Raw genomic sequence first — 17,593 nt, forward strand, 5'->3', positions numbered from 1 at the left:
ATCTGCCTGTGGTGAAAAGTATGTCAATGTACATTACAGTACAGACGCTTTTATCCAAAGCGACCTACATACTCAATACTGTGGACAATACCCACAGGAGCAATTTGGGGTGAAGTGTCTTGCCCAGGGACACAACGACATGCTGACTGCAGTGGGGTTTGAACCTGTGACCCCCTGATCCCACCACCAAGACTCCACCACTGCGCCACACGCCTCCACGTATATAAATCAAGAGTAAATGTACATAGTTGCTTTCCACCTCTGGATTTTCAGATTGTTCTCATTATGAAATAATAAGCTTTGTCAGTCTCTGTGTGACTCTTTGTCTGGTAATAAGACACTGGGTTAAACAAGTGTATATGAAATAATAATTTGTGAAATTGCCTTATATCCCTATTTTTTATGCAATTTCACTTTGCAAGATACCCATTTAAGTTATGTTTTATTTTGCTCTGTATCACATATTTCCTGTTATTCACTAATGAAAGAAGACATTCACGGCAGTAGCATATAACTTGTCTGACGGCTGAAAAACATTTTGACCATCAGCAGATCAAATTTAAATTTTAAATGTGTGAATTCATCACACATTTTGTGAGGTTAAGCATCAACTTTGCTGCACATAGCGGCATGCTTTTTTCTCATACTGATATTCTGAACAATCTGTGCTGTTGTATTTGCTGTAAAGTGTCTCTACTGTAGGCTATTTTTATTATATGTACAGCACTTTGGCTCGATCAAAAATCGTTTATAAATGTGCTATATAAATAAAACTTGATTTGATTTGATGCTTGATTTCATAGATTACCACAAATGGAGCCTGGAAAACAGTAATCCCTAAAACTGAATCATTTTTTTCCTGTTTCATTTCCCTTAGAACTGGACAAACAAAAGGTCAACCATCTGCAACAATAAGCACACATTTACTTGCTTTACTACAATAACTCGTACTCATCTATGCTGCCTTTAATACAACCCGTTTCCACTAAAGTAATGCATTCTAAACAGTATATAAACATTAACATAATGTTTATACTATTAAGAAATAATATCCACCACAAAAAGCAGCTTAGTTTGCATTTCATCCCTTGAAACCTAACGATAACTCTAACTGGATCTCAGGACCAGAAATGGCAGCAGACTTACCATTTTGTAGACTTTAGCCTAAAATGACCTATTTCCCCCTAGCTAAAATCTGAATAGGGACTAGAAGACAAGAAATGCCTTTTTTTCAGTTTACATGCACGTGAATAAAACAGACTCACCAGCCAGAAGGAGCAGTGGCAGTAATAAGTTGTAGAGCATCCCCACCACGAGGTCCCCTGCCATGTCTCTTCCTTTGTGTCAGAGACACAGCTCCTTCAAGTACGATTAGCAATGTGGAGGGAAACTCCAACCTGCTCACACATCTCTCAGAAGAACATCTGGGAAGCTTTGGTCAAAGCATCTTGCAATAGACCAGTAAAGATACAGAAAATATAGAAGTGTCCAACAAACTGCAACAAGACAGAGATGAGGGCCGTCCAGTGACGAGCTGCGCTGAGAGAGCAGAGTAACGGGAGTTAAAATTGTGTGAAGATGATCTTTGCTTGTGTCTCTGTCACACCCTCCTCTCCCTCCCTCACCTCTCTCTCTCTCTCCCAGACATAATGGGCTGTAACCCAACATCTCTGTTACTATGCTCTTATTGGGGCTAATCTAACTCAGGAGAATATCCGCTATCACTGCATGACTGTAAAGCTTCCATTAATACATAAAACCAGGCCGACAGAGAGCAGACAAAAACAATGACTTCTGACAAACAATATTATGACCTTGATTGATTCTGCTTTTCCTGTTTGCGCATTCATTCACGCAATATGTTGAAAGTACAGTCTAATTTCATTATTTGTGATACTCATACAGCACTGTGTTTGTTTCCGCAAAGCCTCGTCAGGCTGGCTCATCATATTTGCGCTGAGGGGTGAAGGGAAGTGTATCTAATATTCATGGCTGTGAGGCCATTAAGAGCTGGTGTGACTACAGAAGAATGATCAATACCAGGACTGGGACGAGCAAAAGCATTAACTTTAATCCTAAATATATGAGAAACACATTTAGTCTAGTGGGTAGAAGGGGGTATCATGCACCCCCCTGAAATATACTTCTAATCAGCTTTTCTAGATTGGAACAATTGTGTAGAAAACGATTAGCTATGTTAAAAAGTTGACAAATTGTCCCACGTATATTTTTTCCCCAAATTAGTGTTTATTTACCCTAAAAATCGAGTTTCACTCTTTTTACACCTTTCACTATATTTCAGCCATTATTGCAGATAACTGAACAAATAAGGTATCCAGATCCATGTTTTGAGGGTCAAGGAACACAATAAAACTATTCTTAAAGTGATCACATGTGTCTGTGGCATGCTATTATGCTAATTAGTGCCGCTATTACAAGAAAATAGCATTTCAGTCTTGTACCAAGAAGGGTGTATTTTGCACCGACACAGAAATATACTTATAATCAGTGTTTCCTAAGTGGAAAAAGTATGTAGAAAATGATGAGCTATGTTAAAATGTTGTCTGGATGTCCCACATGTATTTTTTATGCAAATTAGTGTCCCCATTACCAAAAACGAAATGTTCACACTTTTCACTCTATCTCAGCCAATATTGCAGATAAATGAACAAATAATGTGTCTAGACCCATGTTTTGATGGTCAAAGATCACAATAAAACTATTCCCAAAGTGATCACATGTATCTGTGGCATGCTATGCAAATTAAGAGACGCCAATATTGCAGTACAGTAAGTGAACAAATAAGGTGTCTAGACAGATGTTGTGTATTTAACCAATATGTATTTGTTTTGTACTAGCCTACAGCAAGGGTCAAACATCATAATATAAGTATTGATGTGACTACTCTTTCCCATTCCAGATAAGCAGTCAAGGTTTGGCTCTCCACTATCTGATTAATACTCAATCATCGTTTTCAATGCTATCATCAGAGTCAAATTCCTCTTCCTCTTCGTCTTCCTGTTCACGCTCTGTCGTGTCCAGGAGATCAACCAGGGAGGTTGGCAGAACAGGACCACAGGACCACACCGGTCTCAACACTCCATCAGTCCTCATCCATCCCTGCTCCTCATCATAGGGGTTTGGTTTTTCTAAAATTGATTCATCAGCTCGCTTGTACAGGGCGACGCGATGGTTCACACGTTGGACGTGCGGCTTCAGAGCATCATAGCATGGAGGAAGGCGAGCCAGGTCAACCTTAGACTTGGCAGTGAGTTTATCGTCCTGCCCCACCATTTTGCGCAGCAACTTGGCACGGACTACGTCCACTGAAGACTCACGACTCTCTCCATATATCAGACAGGTGAATTGCTCCAACTGCTTCAGTACCTCAGGTTTGACATTCCAGTTGTCACCGAGTTGACTGAACGCCCTGTGAAACTTCGGGTTCTTCTCCAGCTTTTTCAAGGGCCCCACCTTCCCCTTCCCTTTGAAGGCACTGGTGCAGTCTTCTCCGCTGAACACATGGAATCCAAGAAGTGTGGCACAGTAGTCTTCTCCCAGGGATTCTGCGAGCTCAGAGGGGTTGAGAAGTTGTCTATGTTTCCCTGACCCCGTATCCAGGTATATAGTCAGCTCGATGGCATGAGCGTGGTAAAGAAGAATCACAAAGATATCTGTGTCAGGTGTTCTGACTACAGCATTCTTGTACCCAAGGGCAGCAGCGTGATGAAGGTAGAGTACCACCCTTGTATCAGTCTCTTCCTGGTTGCTGTAGATTGTGGGGAGCTCACGTACCTCAACCTGATACACAATGGGACATTGCACTTTGATCAACAATGACAGAGACACAAATCACAGATAATCACTTTGAGTATAATTTAACCATCAATCACTTTTAATATGGGCTTTCAATTTACCTTGCCATTTGAGGAGAGAAGTTGATGGGCTCTCCCTTCCACAATCAGCACTGCCATTTCTGTTCTCTCCAGACTTGAAGCTGCCTGTTGATCACTCCATACTCGCAGCAGTAGCTGGCAGAGTTGCTTTTGTTGTCATCATTTGTGAGAAACATCTTAAAGTCATATGGCTTCCTGGTTGCTGGTCCAGCCAAAATGATCTTCTCTGAACTGCCACGTCTCAACCTCTCCTGTGCTTTGATAGATCCTGGATGGTAACTGTCAGTCGAGAACAAAAAGTGCTTTTTGGCCACCATCTGATCAAGCACTTGTAGGCATATCTCCCCACAGGTTGAGGGAAGGTTGGTGAGGACATGGAGCAGAGCCATGCCATCCTGGATGAACAGGGCATCCTTAGGGTATGGCAGATCCTTTGGGGTGGTGTCCTCCAGAATGTAGTGCAGAAGAGCCGCTTTATTAGTCTTGGAGAAAAACCCATCTGGTGTCCCAAGGCTAGGGGGCACAGGCATTAGGGGATATTTCATGAGTTCCTCCAAGTCCAATGGCTCCTCTGCACGTGGCTCCTTGACAATTGACAAGGAGCAGGAAAGCAAGATTGCTTTGCTCCTGATACTGGATGACCTGGAATGATATTGATAGTGTATCATTAACAAAATATGGGGTCACAACAATACAAAAATAAAGGTTATTCAAATACTTAATTTCAATAATATAGTAGACCTCAGGTATTGGAACATCTCATTACCTTTCCCTGTGAGGATGTGAGGTAGTGTTAATTTTGTCAGCTATTTTTTAATTTAGTTTTAGTCTTAGTCCTGTGTTAAATTTCCTTTTTAGTTTTAGTCATATTTAGTCACCTTCATCCTGTTTTTATTTAGTCAAGTTTTAGTCGACTAAAAGTCTGAGCATTTTAGTCTTATTTTAGTGAAAGAAAACTAATTATTTTAGTCTACTTTTTGTCAATGAAAACTGTTGAGTCTTTTTTAGTCATCAGATTATATAGAACATTTCAGTCAAACTAGTCTAGCCAAAACCAATAATTTGTCATTTTAGCATATATAAATAAATAAGTTTATATCTTGTCCTTATTTGATGAAAAACACAGGTTGAATGATTAAGAAGCTTTGCAGAGATTATCTGCTCAGGTTTGTGGTGTTTTTACCAGCTGTGTTTTGGCCACATTGCTTCCCTTCTGATGAAACAATGCATTCGCTTTTTTTCTCAGCCTCATTGTAGCGAAAATGGGCCCAAATATCACATTGTTTCTTTCTCCCAAGCAGTGGTGGCATTAGACTTTTTCATTGTCAGTCATTTTGACGGACAGGATCGTAAAATGTCTGTCATAATCCATTATTACCCGTCGAGTGCACAATTTATCCCTCACTCGCGCTGACGGGGGGGTATTTGGTTAACGCGAGTGCGACCACTGCTCCCAAGCCCTGTTGTTGCCTTTTTATTTTCTGTTAAATAAGGTTAGTTAGACCATGAGTTAGACCCGAGTCTTCCTGACAGTTCACAGTGTGCCGCTGGCCCGGTGTAATTCAAATGTACCGCCACGCGCAGCACAGACACACAGCTGCTGCCCTGCTGCAGCGCCGGAAATGGAACTGCTGGGAGAAAAACTGACTATGAGAGATGTAACGTTATCTTTGATAATATTTCGTCTCCTCATTTTTCGTCAACGAAAGTAAAGAGAGATTTTGGCATAGTTTTTATTTAGTAAACTACATTTTCGTCTCGTCACTTTTCGTCAACGATATTGCATGATGATTTCGTTACAGTTATTGTTTACTGCCGTCGGTGCCGTCTCGTCATCGTCTCGTTTTAGTCATGGAAAAAAAGGTCGTTGACGAACATATTTCGTCATAGTTTTAGTCAACGAAATTAACACTAATGTGAGGGTGACCTTTTTGTTACAAGCTTCCATGATCTTGAGCTTCTTCTTTTTGATTGGGTCAAAGAAGCTACCTGGCTATCTGCTCTGTAGCCGTTTGATGAACTCAGCTTTAGCAGCCTTGCCCACAGTTTCTGCTTGTAGCACGTCCATCTCGACCTCCATGAGGACAGGAGCACCATAAGCCAGGGAGTAGAGCCTGTCCTTGTCTGAGATGGTGAAGGGGTTCGTAAAGTTCCTAATTGTATCGATGGTTCGCTGAATGGCCTCCTCCTCACCCTTTTTGACCTCTGCCTTCTCCAGCTCCCGATGTTTCCCCGCCCTTTGGCAGTCTAGGGTCTTTGATGAGGTCCACCATCTCAAGGGTCTTTTCATAAAACTGCCCGTGTGGAGGTTGTTCGACACCACCTCTGGTATGCCCCAAACTGGCTGTATAGTCCAGTGAAGCCACCTTAAAAGTATGAAACAAATATGTGATCTACTGCTCCCACACAATAAGCTACATGCATTTTAATTCAGAAATCATCAAATAAAATGTGGTTTTGTGAGAGTAGTATACAATTGTATTATATAATATAATAATCTTGATACAATGTCTGTATATCTGTTCATGTACATACACAATATCTGAGTAAAAATCGAAATGTACCTGATGATTTGGCAAAGTGCATGAACGTTTCCTCCATGGTCTTGTCGACTGCACTAAGTGCCCCTGGTATCATTGAGCGGGCCACCGCAATTGCACCCTTAGAAAGCAGGTCTTTGGCCCCTGGGTGTGTGTTCTCCAGGTTTGTCAGATAGACCTCCAGCCAAGTCAGATATCCGCAGATAAGGAAATGCACAGATTACACATAGAAACATTTATTTTCAAAGCTTGTCTCATAATGCCAATTTGGTAAATTGTCATGTAAATAGCACAAACCTTGAGTAGTTGTGTCCATCAAATGCAAAGAAGATATTTGCCATCTCTCCATTGCATTTGTGAAACAACTGGATGTTGTTGGTCTTAACGGAGTGGAGTAGCATGAAGACAAGATGACAGTGGTTAATAAATGACATCCATAAGGCAGCTGTCTTTCCCAGGTGACCCTTGAGCACCTTCTCCTCATAGGCGTGATACTTCTCGATGAGGGTTAGAGTTGAGCGGTCTTTGAGGGCTTCATCGAGATGCTCTCGATTGCAAGAATGGGTCATGTTGAGAAGTGCAGCAGGGTCAGTGATAAGGACGCTTTCCTCCTCAATTAACCGCTCCATCAACAGCCTCTCCATTGACTCGCACACAGTGTTGAGGCAAAAGAGGGACTTTGCGTATGCCTTTCCACTTAAAACACCTTTGAGGGATCCACTTGTCACTAGTTGTGCCTCAAACAGAATCTCTGCATATCCAGAACCACATATTTTGTGGCGTGTGAGCATCCCAATATAGTTCATGGATGTGTGAAAGGGTCCAATCATAACCACATGACGGACAAATGTATCTGGCCAACGCCAGATGATGGGTAGGGCTTTCATACAGACACCAAGATCAAATGTATTCAGGACCCACCTCTGACCCACCTCATCAGTGGCTAGCTCAGAACGCTTCAGTAGCTCACGAACAACTGCATTGTCAGTGATTGGTTGATGGATGGGCGTGAAGTAGTCCACTGTTGATTTTCTGAGTGGAGGGGTGTCACGATCTGTCCGTGTTGTGTTTTGTCTTGTCTTTTTCTGTCTTTGGTTTCCTGTTTTATTCTGTAAAGTGTTCACCCCCCGTTCCTGCCTGTTGCTTTCTCTCTGTTTTCCCTCCCTGATTACCAGATTGTGTTCACCTGATGCCCCTGTGTTTTCTCCTCCCTCCTCACCTGTCTCTTGTTTGTTTGATTAGTCCTGTGTGTATTTAGGTTCTGTGTTTTCTGTTAGTCTTTGTGAGTTCCTTGTCGTATTTGGACGTTGTTCACGGGGTGAGAGTACTGTTTTGTCCAAGTTTGTTTCAGTAGCCTTGAAATAAAGGTATTTTTTCTGTTCATCTGCATTTGGGTCCTGCTTGCCTCACTCAGCCCTGACAAGGGGTACCAGTTGCAGAGGTGAAGCCCCCAAGTCCAGGCACAGGCTGCTTTCCATTGCTTCCGATGTACCTGATAAAGAGCCAGATGTAGTACACTTGCATCTCAGTTGCATAGACTGTGTCATTCTCTGCTGGCGGTGTGAATGATGAGCCATCATTAAACTTTGGGTCGGCGCGAGTGAAGTGCAAGGGTGGGAGTGTTTCTGGTGTGTTGACTTTCAGGCTACGCTGTTGCGACTTGTCGAGGACGGGTAGCATTCGGACCTTGTTGCTCTCAATCCCAGGCTTGACCTCCTGGACCATGATTCCCCCAGCACTGTTGACAATGTTGCTGCCGTGCACACTGGTCGTGGTTTTATTCAAATTGTCCCACTCACAGTGGAATACCAGGTTTCCCTCTCCTATCACAATTGCGGGTGTCCGATAGGATGAGACTTTGTCCAGGACCTTTGCCAGGGCAGTTTCCAACTCTAAACCAAATCCGTAGCTCTCAGAGTGGCCAAGCCTGTGTAATATTGTGGTGAGCTGCTTGATTCTGAACAAGTGCCTGACAGTCACACAGAGTAGAATGTGTTTTGGTAACTTCCATTCTCCCTCTGACACTGCACGGCACAGGTCTTGCCCAATGGAGAATACCAGGCGCTTCATCTTTTCATTCGTCTCCATGTCTTCCTTGTCAGCCATAACCATGCTGAGAAACCGGACGAGGTCTGTGGGTAGGAGATTTTCAGGAGTGAGCTCCATGTCGTCAGCTGTTGGCGACCACTTTAGGTCTTTGGACTCTCTGAAAGCCTGCAGAATATTCTGGCGAAGTAGGAGAGCAACGTTTTTGTACTTGTCTGTGGTTCCGAGAGTGTAAGCTCGTGCAACGGCATTCGATACCGTGATTTTCAAGCTGTACACCAGCCAGAATGAAATGGCATTGTCGTGGTCAACTCTCGTAAACTGGATATGCTCCTTGATTGGATCTTTCTGTAGCCGTTTCTCTGAGCGATAATTTGTGTTCTCGTACCCATTCAATTTCAGCTCTTCCACATACAGCAAGCGCAAGGAAGAGAGCTGTAGGACCTCATTTTGCTGGACTACATGAGTTCCAATGTGTTCCAGTACTGAAACAAATGCCTTTTCGTGGGGTTACTAACCAAGGCTGACACGAAAGCTTGGTTAGTATCCTTAGCTCCTGTTTTAAGAATACTGCTGCGCTCGTAGTTGGCGAATGCTGTGCGGAAAGATTTAAAGCACGACTGATGGTGTTTAGCCTCACAAGCAAAGAGGTCTTTGCCCTTCACTTGTCTTTGAAGTCGAACTAGACCCATTTTCTCAGCCCGTGATTCTATTTGCTTCCATGCATTTTCTTTGTTCTTATAAGATGGGAAGTATTCAGGTCTCTCAGTTTTACGATGACCATCTTTGATCTCAACTTTGTCGCAAAAAATGCATTCTGGTGGGAAGATGGGTCCCGCAGAACCCCCATAGGACAATTTACGTGGGGAGTGATTCCACTGTGAGGTTGATGGTTCTAGATTATCTTCCAGAAGTTGAAGGTTGCAAGTAAAGTGCTGATAACAGTTGCGGTGATACCCAACACTTTCCAGGTCATCAGGGAGAGTTGTAGGGATCTGGTCACACACTGATTGCATACAATATTGGGATTTATGTGGTTGATGGAGACGTTGGTCCCGGATCTCATGCAGCTGTTGTAGTTTTTCTATAGCTGTTCCTTTAATTTTAGTGAGGGGTGTAAACGGACCATGATCAGACATGGATGGCACATGAAGGATGCAGACACTTGGCGAGCATTTGTGGGCTGGACGATCTACACTTTGTTTTCTTTTGGGCATGCTGGCTTACTATGTCACTGTCAGATAAATGAAATAGAAATCACCATTCAAGTTAAAAGGCGCTTTCACACCAAGTACTTTATGAATATATATATATATATTAGGGGTGTAACGGTACACGTACCCGTACCGAAATTATTCGGTACGGGCCCTTCGGTTCGGTACAGGTGTGTACCGAAGTGTACCGAACGAATATAACGTTAAACGTAAAAAATTGAGAACGTGAATAACTTTTTGGAAGTAATCTCAGGTGCTGCGTCGCAGCATTCAGAGTAATTTTCTCACATTGGGTTCAACGCGTCATAGAGCGAGCAAGTCATTTAATTGGATGAGAGGCATACTATGAGAGCTGGTCAGAGGGATGCGTTCAAATGTAGTCAGTAATTTGAGGAACTGTCAAAAATGTATGGCGAACGCAGATAAAGTTGAGCTCGAAAATCCTCCAGCATCATTGAAGTCTCCGGTTTGGGAACATTTTGGTTTTGCAGTTACGTACAAGGATGACGGACAAAGACAGGTGGACCGAACCAAAGCTGTTTGTCGGCATTGTTCAACTAAAATTGGTTACGCGGCTGGCAATACATCAAACTTGCACACTCTTTTGAAAAGGCATCACCCGAACGTGAATATCACCGGTACCAAAAGAAAAAAGACTGAAGTGCAAACCCAACTCCAGCTAGCATTTAAGCCTCCACTTCTTCAGACCGAGCCAAAGCTATTACAAACGCCAACTATCCTTATGTTGCAATGTTAGCAAAGCGCTACCTGGCTGTATCTGCTACCTCTGTCCCTAGCGAGAGGGTGTTCTCCACAGCAGGAGACATTGTTAGTGCCAGCAGATCTGCCCTTTCGGCAAGCAATGTGGACAAGTTCATTTTTCTTTAAAAAAACATGAAAATACAATGACAAGCAAGTCCTAATGTCAAACTGGCTGCTTAGGTGCTAGTACAGTACAGTTCAAATACAGATTATTTCAGTTCATCGAAATGCTGCACCTTAATGTTCATTTTATTATATTTTGTATTTATTTGAGTGAATATTTACAGTTTAATAATAATTAAAAACCCCAAACTAATAGTTTATGTTTTGTGAGTACTAGTACAGTAAAGTTCAAATACAGATTATTTCAGTTCATCGAAATGCTGCACCTTAATGTTTATTTTATTATATTTTGTATTTATTTGAGTGAATACATTATTCACAGTTTAATAATAATAATAAAAAAATATATATATATGTTTTGTTTTGTGAAAAAAAATTCTGCTGTACCGAAAACGTACCGAACCGAACCGTGACCAAAAAACCGAGGTACGTACCGAACCGAAATGTTTGTGAACCGTTACACCCCTAATATATATATATGAATAATATTTGTTATCAAAGCAATGATACACCTGTGAGTTGGCTGTAGAAGTGTCAGAATCAATATAGATATTGCTGTGTCAGAGTAAGCTCAGGTTAAACCCCCCGCCTAAAAAAAACATAATGATGGAAACCCTCTTTCCTGGCTGCTAGTTCAGTGAGTTTTGTCGTACAGTGATGAGACTTATACCAATGGAATCTGATGAATCTCAGCTTTCATATGATATGTCATTTGTGCAGATAGCATGAAGTAGAAAAATCGCCAGTCATGTGCTAATGTGGCGTTGTGAGTGCTGATTTAGACGCTTGGTGTTGGAATTATGTTTCGTTTAGGTAAAAATGGTTATTATCATCTGTTAGCTTAGTTTCTTCCTGGTAAGTGGGTATGCAACGTTAATAGGTTGTTACATTTTAACAAGCCCTGGGACGCTGTGGTACCGGGGGCAATCGGGCTTAACGGGTTAAGAATACTGCCCCACAATTTTGCATTAGAATTACTGCCTTTTTTAATTAACATTAGCTAGCTTAGGAGTTCATTAAGCCTAGCTAGCTGTACAGCTAGCTAGCTACCTAGCACTACCTAGCTAATAGCTTTATTCAACAAGCTACACCATTAGCTATCCCACATTCACTTCACTGTTAGTTAGTTAGCTAACGTTAGCTAGCTAATAGTGTACCATATTTTACTGCAGTTGGCCTCTGCAGGGCAGAATAACACTAACACATGTTCTAGTGTGTAGCCTACTTTGGGCTGCAAAATGATGTGTTAACAACAATTAAGCTAGAAACCTACATAAAACATACAAAACACATGAGTCTAGTTGAGTTAGCTACTTACCTTGTTTGTTTGAAGGATGAATGTGTATGTGTGTGTGTGTGTGTGTGTGTGTGTGTGTGTGTGTGTGTGTGTGTGTGTGTGTGTGTGTGTGTGTGTGTGTGTGTGTGTGTGTGTGTGTGTGTGTGTGTGTGTGTGTGTGTGTGTGTGTGTGTGTGTGTGTGTGTGTGTGTGTGTGCGCGCGAGTCAGCTACTTGTTTGTTTTTGGCGGGGAAAAAGGTGGGAATTTTCACTACTGCCAGCGCTGTATACTAGCATGCCACAGATACATGTGATCACTTTGGGAATAGTTTTATTGTGATCTTTGACCATCAAAACATGGGTCTAGACACATTATTTGTTCATTTATCTGCAATATTGGCTGAGATAGAGGGAAAATTCCGTTTTTGGTAATGGTGACACTAATTTGCATAGAAAATACATGTGGGACATCCAGACAACATTTTAACATAGCTCATAATTTTCTACATACTTTTTCCACTTAGGAAACACTGATTATAAGTATATTTCTGTGTCGGTGCAAAATACACCCTTCTTGGTACAAGACTGAAATGCTATTTTCTTGTAATGGCGGCACTAATTAGCATAATAGCATGCCACAGACACATGTGATCACTTTAAGAATAGTTTTATTGTGTTCCTTGACCCTCAAAACATGGATCTGGATACCTTATTTGTTCAGTTATCTGCAGTGGCAGACAGGTCCACAGAAACTACCGGTATGCTTAGTCCTACTTTAGTTACTGTTCTGCAAAAAGCAGACGGCGCTGCGCTCAACACACACACAGACTCAAAACCATGGACACACTGGCACATAAGTTACATAAACAATTTATAGGCCTAAATTGCATAAGCTACAGTATTGCAACTAAGCAGACAGTGCTGCTGCTTCTCTCTCTCTCTCTCTCTCTCTCTCTCTCTCTCTCTCTCTCTCTCTCTCTCTCTCTCTCTCTCTCTCTCTCTCTCTCTCTCTCTCTCTCTCTCTCTCTCTCTTTTCAAAATCTATTATACAAACAAAATGTCCAAAGTTGTCCTGAAATTAACTTATTAAATAAACAAAACGAAAAATATAGCCATACTTATGCAAACAACATTGAATCTGGACTTGACATTATTCTGATTAGGCCTAGCCTACATTGCAACTAAGCAGACAGCGCTGCTTTTCACACACACACACACACACACACACCTTGGGTTTTGAAGACTGATAAATCCGAAATGGATGAACAAACTTTGCAGCCCAGTTTCCCAGCTTTGCAGTCTATCCACGGGTATTCCTCTTGTTTCCTCCACCACATCTTCTCCGTCCATACCTCTGGGAAAGGTGAGCTTGAGCTAGCCAGGGAAACGTTGCTAGCGCAGCTAACGTGCACGTTAGCTAGCATTATCTACGTCTTTAGGCGGCTCTTCTGATTATGTATTACTAGCAGCTTCACTTGTAGCTTCGATGCTGCTAGCCTCTTTCTTCTTGTGAATTATATTCTTTTTAGAAAATAAGTCAAGTAAAACATGTTAGCCTGCCATTATAGAGCTTTTTCGTTAGTGTTCTTGAGGGAAAGAGCTGCCGCAAAATCGGCGGGCGCGGCGAGCTGGCTCACCGTGGGTGTGTCAGTGACCGCGGGGTCAGTATGAATCATACTTTTTTAAGGAAATCGTTTTTATTTTTTATTTTAATTACTGTGAAATGTATTATGTTTTCGTCATTATTACAACAAATACACACTTGCAACTGATAACACTGGCAATGATTTTATATTTATTAGACTTAAAAAAAAAGATCATGCTCCAACTAAGTGGGGGTACGGCGTACCCCCGCGTCCAACGCCCACTACACCACTGGTTATCTGCAATAATGGCTGAGATATAGTGAAAGGTGTAAAAAGAGTGAAACTCGATTTTTAGGGTAAATAAACACTAATTTGGGGAGAAAATATACGTGGGACAATTTGCCAACTTTTTAACATAGCTAATCGTTTTCTACACAATTGTTCCAATCTAGAAAAGCTGATTAGAAGTATATTTCAGGGGGGTGCATGATACCCCCTTCTACCCACCCAACTAATTGCACTATTCTCCAAGGAGAATCGAAAATGATGTTTTGGTGTGTCAAATTACCTTTTTTCCTGCACAACATAAACTAACAACATAAACCTGCTCAAATGGCAGCGAGTCTGCACAAGTATTAGAGGCGTGAGTTGGAGAAATAGGTTAAATGTTTTATTACCAGTTACGGACATCTAAAGAGCCCGTTAATTCATTTAATGGCCATTTCAAGCAGGTATTTTATGCATTGGATGCTGTAATGTTGATTAAAATCAATGGGGAACTGATGTTATTCTGCATTGTATTGTGTTTAATATTACTGTTATTCCATAGTTTAAAGGATATTAATACAGGGTCAGAGTGGGACAGTACAGGACATGCCTTGCTGCTTAAGAAACAAAAGAGTAGCGAAACGCTATAGTGGGTTATGTATTTAAAAAACATTTTCCTTATACTTGTGGAAATACCCCTTACATCTCGACAGCAACCAATAAATAAACTGCTTTGACCAAAACAAACATGCCATCTGTTGCTGTGAATTGGCTGTTATACTGCCTTCCTGCCTCCCTACTTACCTGTGACAGCTCTAATACTATCCAGAGCTATGTTTGTCTTTTTTATTTATGTTACATGATCATGTTGTTGGGTGAGGGGCTGTGGAGGAGGCCTGAGGGGATGGGCTGTCAGTGTTGCCAACTTGGTGAATGTATCGCTAGATCAACAAGCGCTAGTGCTGCTGGCTATTGTCATTTTAAAAGAATTGGCTAAATTAAGATGGGTTTTCTTTGGTTAAATTATTTAAAAATCCAACTTGCTCAGCAGACATCTCACATGTTACTATGCAAGCCTTAAAACATAACAAAGATTGTGTCTTGAATTGTACCGTCCCTCAGTAATGCTCTGAAATCCAGACATTTTCTGCTTATTGGTTCACTTTTTATGGTGCATTGCATCCTCTCTAGCTTTAGAGTTAAGCACTTAAACTTGAGTTTTAGAAACATAAAATGGAATCTTATATTTCGACGATGTGTTTTTCTTACTTAAGTTTGAATTCAGACTCCTTCAGAGACCTTTCAGTAAAGTGTTGAGTAGGTGTTGCTGACAATTGAAATAAAATATAATTTGTTGGATTTTAGGAAATAGTGATTTTTCACTAGTTTCTCACATTTTATAGTCTCAAAAATTAATAATGAAAGAAATGAAAATAAGCTAAAATCAACAAGGGAAATCAAAGAACAGGAGCATCGCTTTTCTTATTTCTCAGCTTTACAAAATGCTCAGAATACCATAACATTTAGTTTACTGATTTCTATTTGACCATTGTAACCCCACAACACTCTGTTAACTAAGCCCAAAGTAAACTAATAAATTCCTTGTGTGTGTTTGTCTGTAGATAATGATGCTTCTCTGCGGACAGATAAACCCTCTGAGTCAATGAGAGGAAATAACACACTCAATTACTCCTCAGCAGTAGGTCCAAATTGATTTTTGATGAGAATGAGTGCTGATCAGGCAGCTAACATTTCATGACAGTGCAGTTTAAAAGCAGACGTACTGATAAAGGTTCTTGGGTGGTGATCTAAGGGGAGAAAAGTGTTTACAACTATTTACCTATTTATGAGGCTTTGAGGATAGAAAGATGAGAAAAACAGTTTGAGAAGTTCTCTGTTGTCTCAGGATTTGGGTGTAGTTCAGAGTGAGTCACAGCTTGTTCGATAATTTGTTCTCAGCCTTTAGGGAAGAGGAAGTGCAGAAGTGCATTTCCAAAAATGTAGTCACTTTGTTTAAGCCTAAAGTCGATAACTGGCACACTGACACATGATGGTTAAATTCGTACACATTTTAGTGCAATGGTTTTTAATGAGCGCTGAACTCATATCGATCTGTTGCCAGGAAAAGTATCACATCATTAAATGTAACATTTGAATGTTAAGTTGTCTTTGAGGTGTTGCATGCTAGCTATTAGTATTAAAAGGAATGAGTGAACAGTTTGTGAAAGTAAAGGACACAGAAGGAAAGGTCCCTGCTGCAGTCTGTTGTCCCCACATGTTTTAAACACTCCACCATCGTTCCTGTCCCCAAAAAGACAAAAATCACCAGCCTCAATGACTACCGCCCAGTAGCACTCACTTCCATCATAATAAAGTGCTTTGAGCGATTAGCCAAATCATTCATCACCTCCTCCCTCCCTGACTCTCTGGACCCCCTGCAGTTTGCCTACAGAGCAAACAGGTCCACAGACGACGCCATAGACCTCACCATCCACACTGCCCTTTCACACCTGGACCAGAGGAACACATATGGGAGAATGCGGTTCATTGATTACAGTTCAGCCTTCAATACCATTGTGCCCTCCAAGCTGGTCATCAAGCTCAGAGACCTCAGGCTCAACAGCGCCCTCTGTGACTGGATCCTGAACTTCCTGGCGGGCAGACCCCAGGCAGTGCGGGTGGGAAATATCACATCCTCCACCCTGATCCTCAACATCGGAGCCCCTCAAGGCTGCGTGCTCAGCCCTCTCCTCTACTCCCTGTTCACTCAAGACTGCGTGGCCATACACAGCTCCAACACCATCGTGAAGTTTGCTGACGGCACGACCGTCATCGGCCAGATCACAGACGGCGACGAGACGGCGTACAGAGAGGAGGTCGAAAACCTGACATCTTGGTGCCAGGATAACAACCTCCATCTCAACGTCAGCAAAACAAAGGAGCTGATTGTGGATTACAGGAAGCAGCAGAGAGAGGGACACGCCCCCATCGCCATCAATGGGACTACGGTGGAGAGAGTCAGCCGCTTCAGGTTCCTCGCTGTCACATCACTGAGGACCTGACATGTACTCTTCACACCACCACCATCACCAAAAAAGCTCGACAACGGCTCTTCTTCCTCCACAGGCTGAGGAGGTTCAACATGGACTCCAGGATACTCTGTAACTTCTACAGGTGCACCATAGAGAGTATCCTGATTGGCTGCATCATGGCCTGGTACGGCAGCTGCACCGCCCTCAATCGTAAGGCTTTACAGAGGGTGGTGAAAACTGCACAGAACATCACCAGGACGGAGCTGCTTTTAGCCCGCCACAGATGCTTTTACCTTTTAATGTTACTAAGATCCTCTGTCCTTCTTTTGTGCTCAGTTTCTGGGTTTTGAAGGTGTGTGCTAAGGATATAAGGTGTTTTCATGAGTTGTATAAAGATAAGGAACTAGATAAGATACGTGGATGCCTTATTGTTTACATAAAATGTTTGCCTCAACCAAAAGCAAGGCACTGTTCTCCTTTAATAAACATATGTATGTCATAACAATACAACAGGAATTTAATATAAATAATCTTACATTCCCTATTGAATTATTTAAATAGTCTTCATTCACATTTGGATTTATTTTGCAAACCTTTCCAGACGTAACTATTAAGACTGAGGAATTTTTTTTAAACCAGTTTTAGATATGAGTGTATGCCAATTATGCATTTGTTTGGGTTGAGTTTTCAGTATAGAAATTAAACCAAATGCTTATATTAGAGTTGGAAGACTGCCCCCTAGCGTCCAAGCTAGTGGTCTGCCCCTGTGGCCACTATTAACCTTTTTATTAACAGCATAACTCATTTAAAGAAATATGATTTCATTTAAAAATAACAGATGTTCTACATTT

General features: G+C 41.7%; 1 protein-coding gene across 1 annotated transcript; it reads right to left on the reverse strand.

Moving 5' to 3' along the window:
* Window positions 1-2,961: 2,961 nt before the first annotated feature.
* LOC117542088 lies at window positions 2,962-6,595 on the reverse strand. The gene is made up of 5 exons (XM_034209572.1): window positions 6,461-6,595; window positions 6,090-6,262; window positions 4,100-4,538; window positions 3,918-4,031; window positions 2,962-3,801 (listed from the first exon to the last, which is right to left on the reverse strand). Exons 2-5 carry the CDS (start codon window positions 6,167-6,169, stop codon window positions 2,962-2,964), a joined length of 1,473 nt encoding a protein of 490 aa, XP_034065463.1. The 5' UTR covers window positions 6,170-6,262; window positions 6,461-6,595.
* Between the last annotated feature and the right edge of the window lie 10,998 nt (window positions 6,596-17,593).

The sequence above is a fragment of the Gymnodraco acuticeps genome, unplaced genomic scaffold (genome assembly GCF_902827175.1).
Source record: "Gymnodraco acuticeps unplaced genomic scaffold, fGymAcu1.1, whole genome shotgun sequence".
In the NCBI taxonomy this organism is placed as follows: Eukaryota; Metazoa; Chordata; class Actinopteri; order Perciformes; family Bathydraconidae; genus Gymnodraco; species Gymnodraco acuticeps.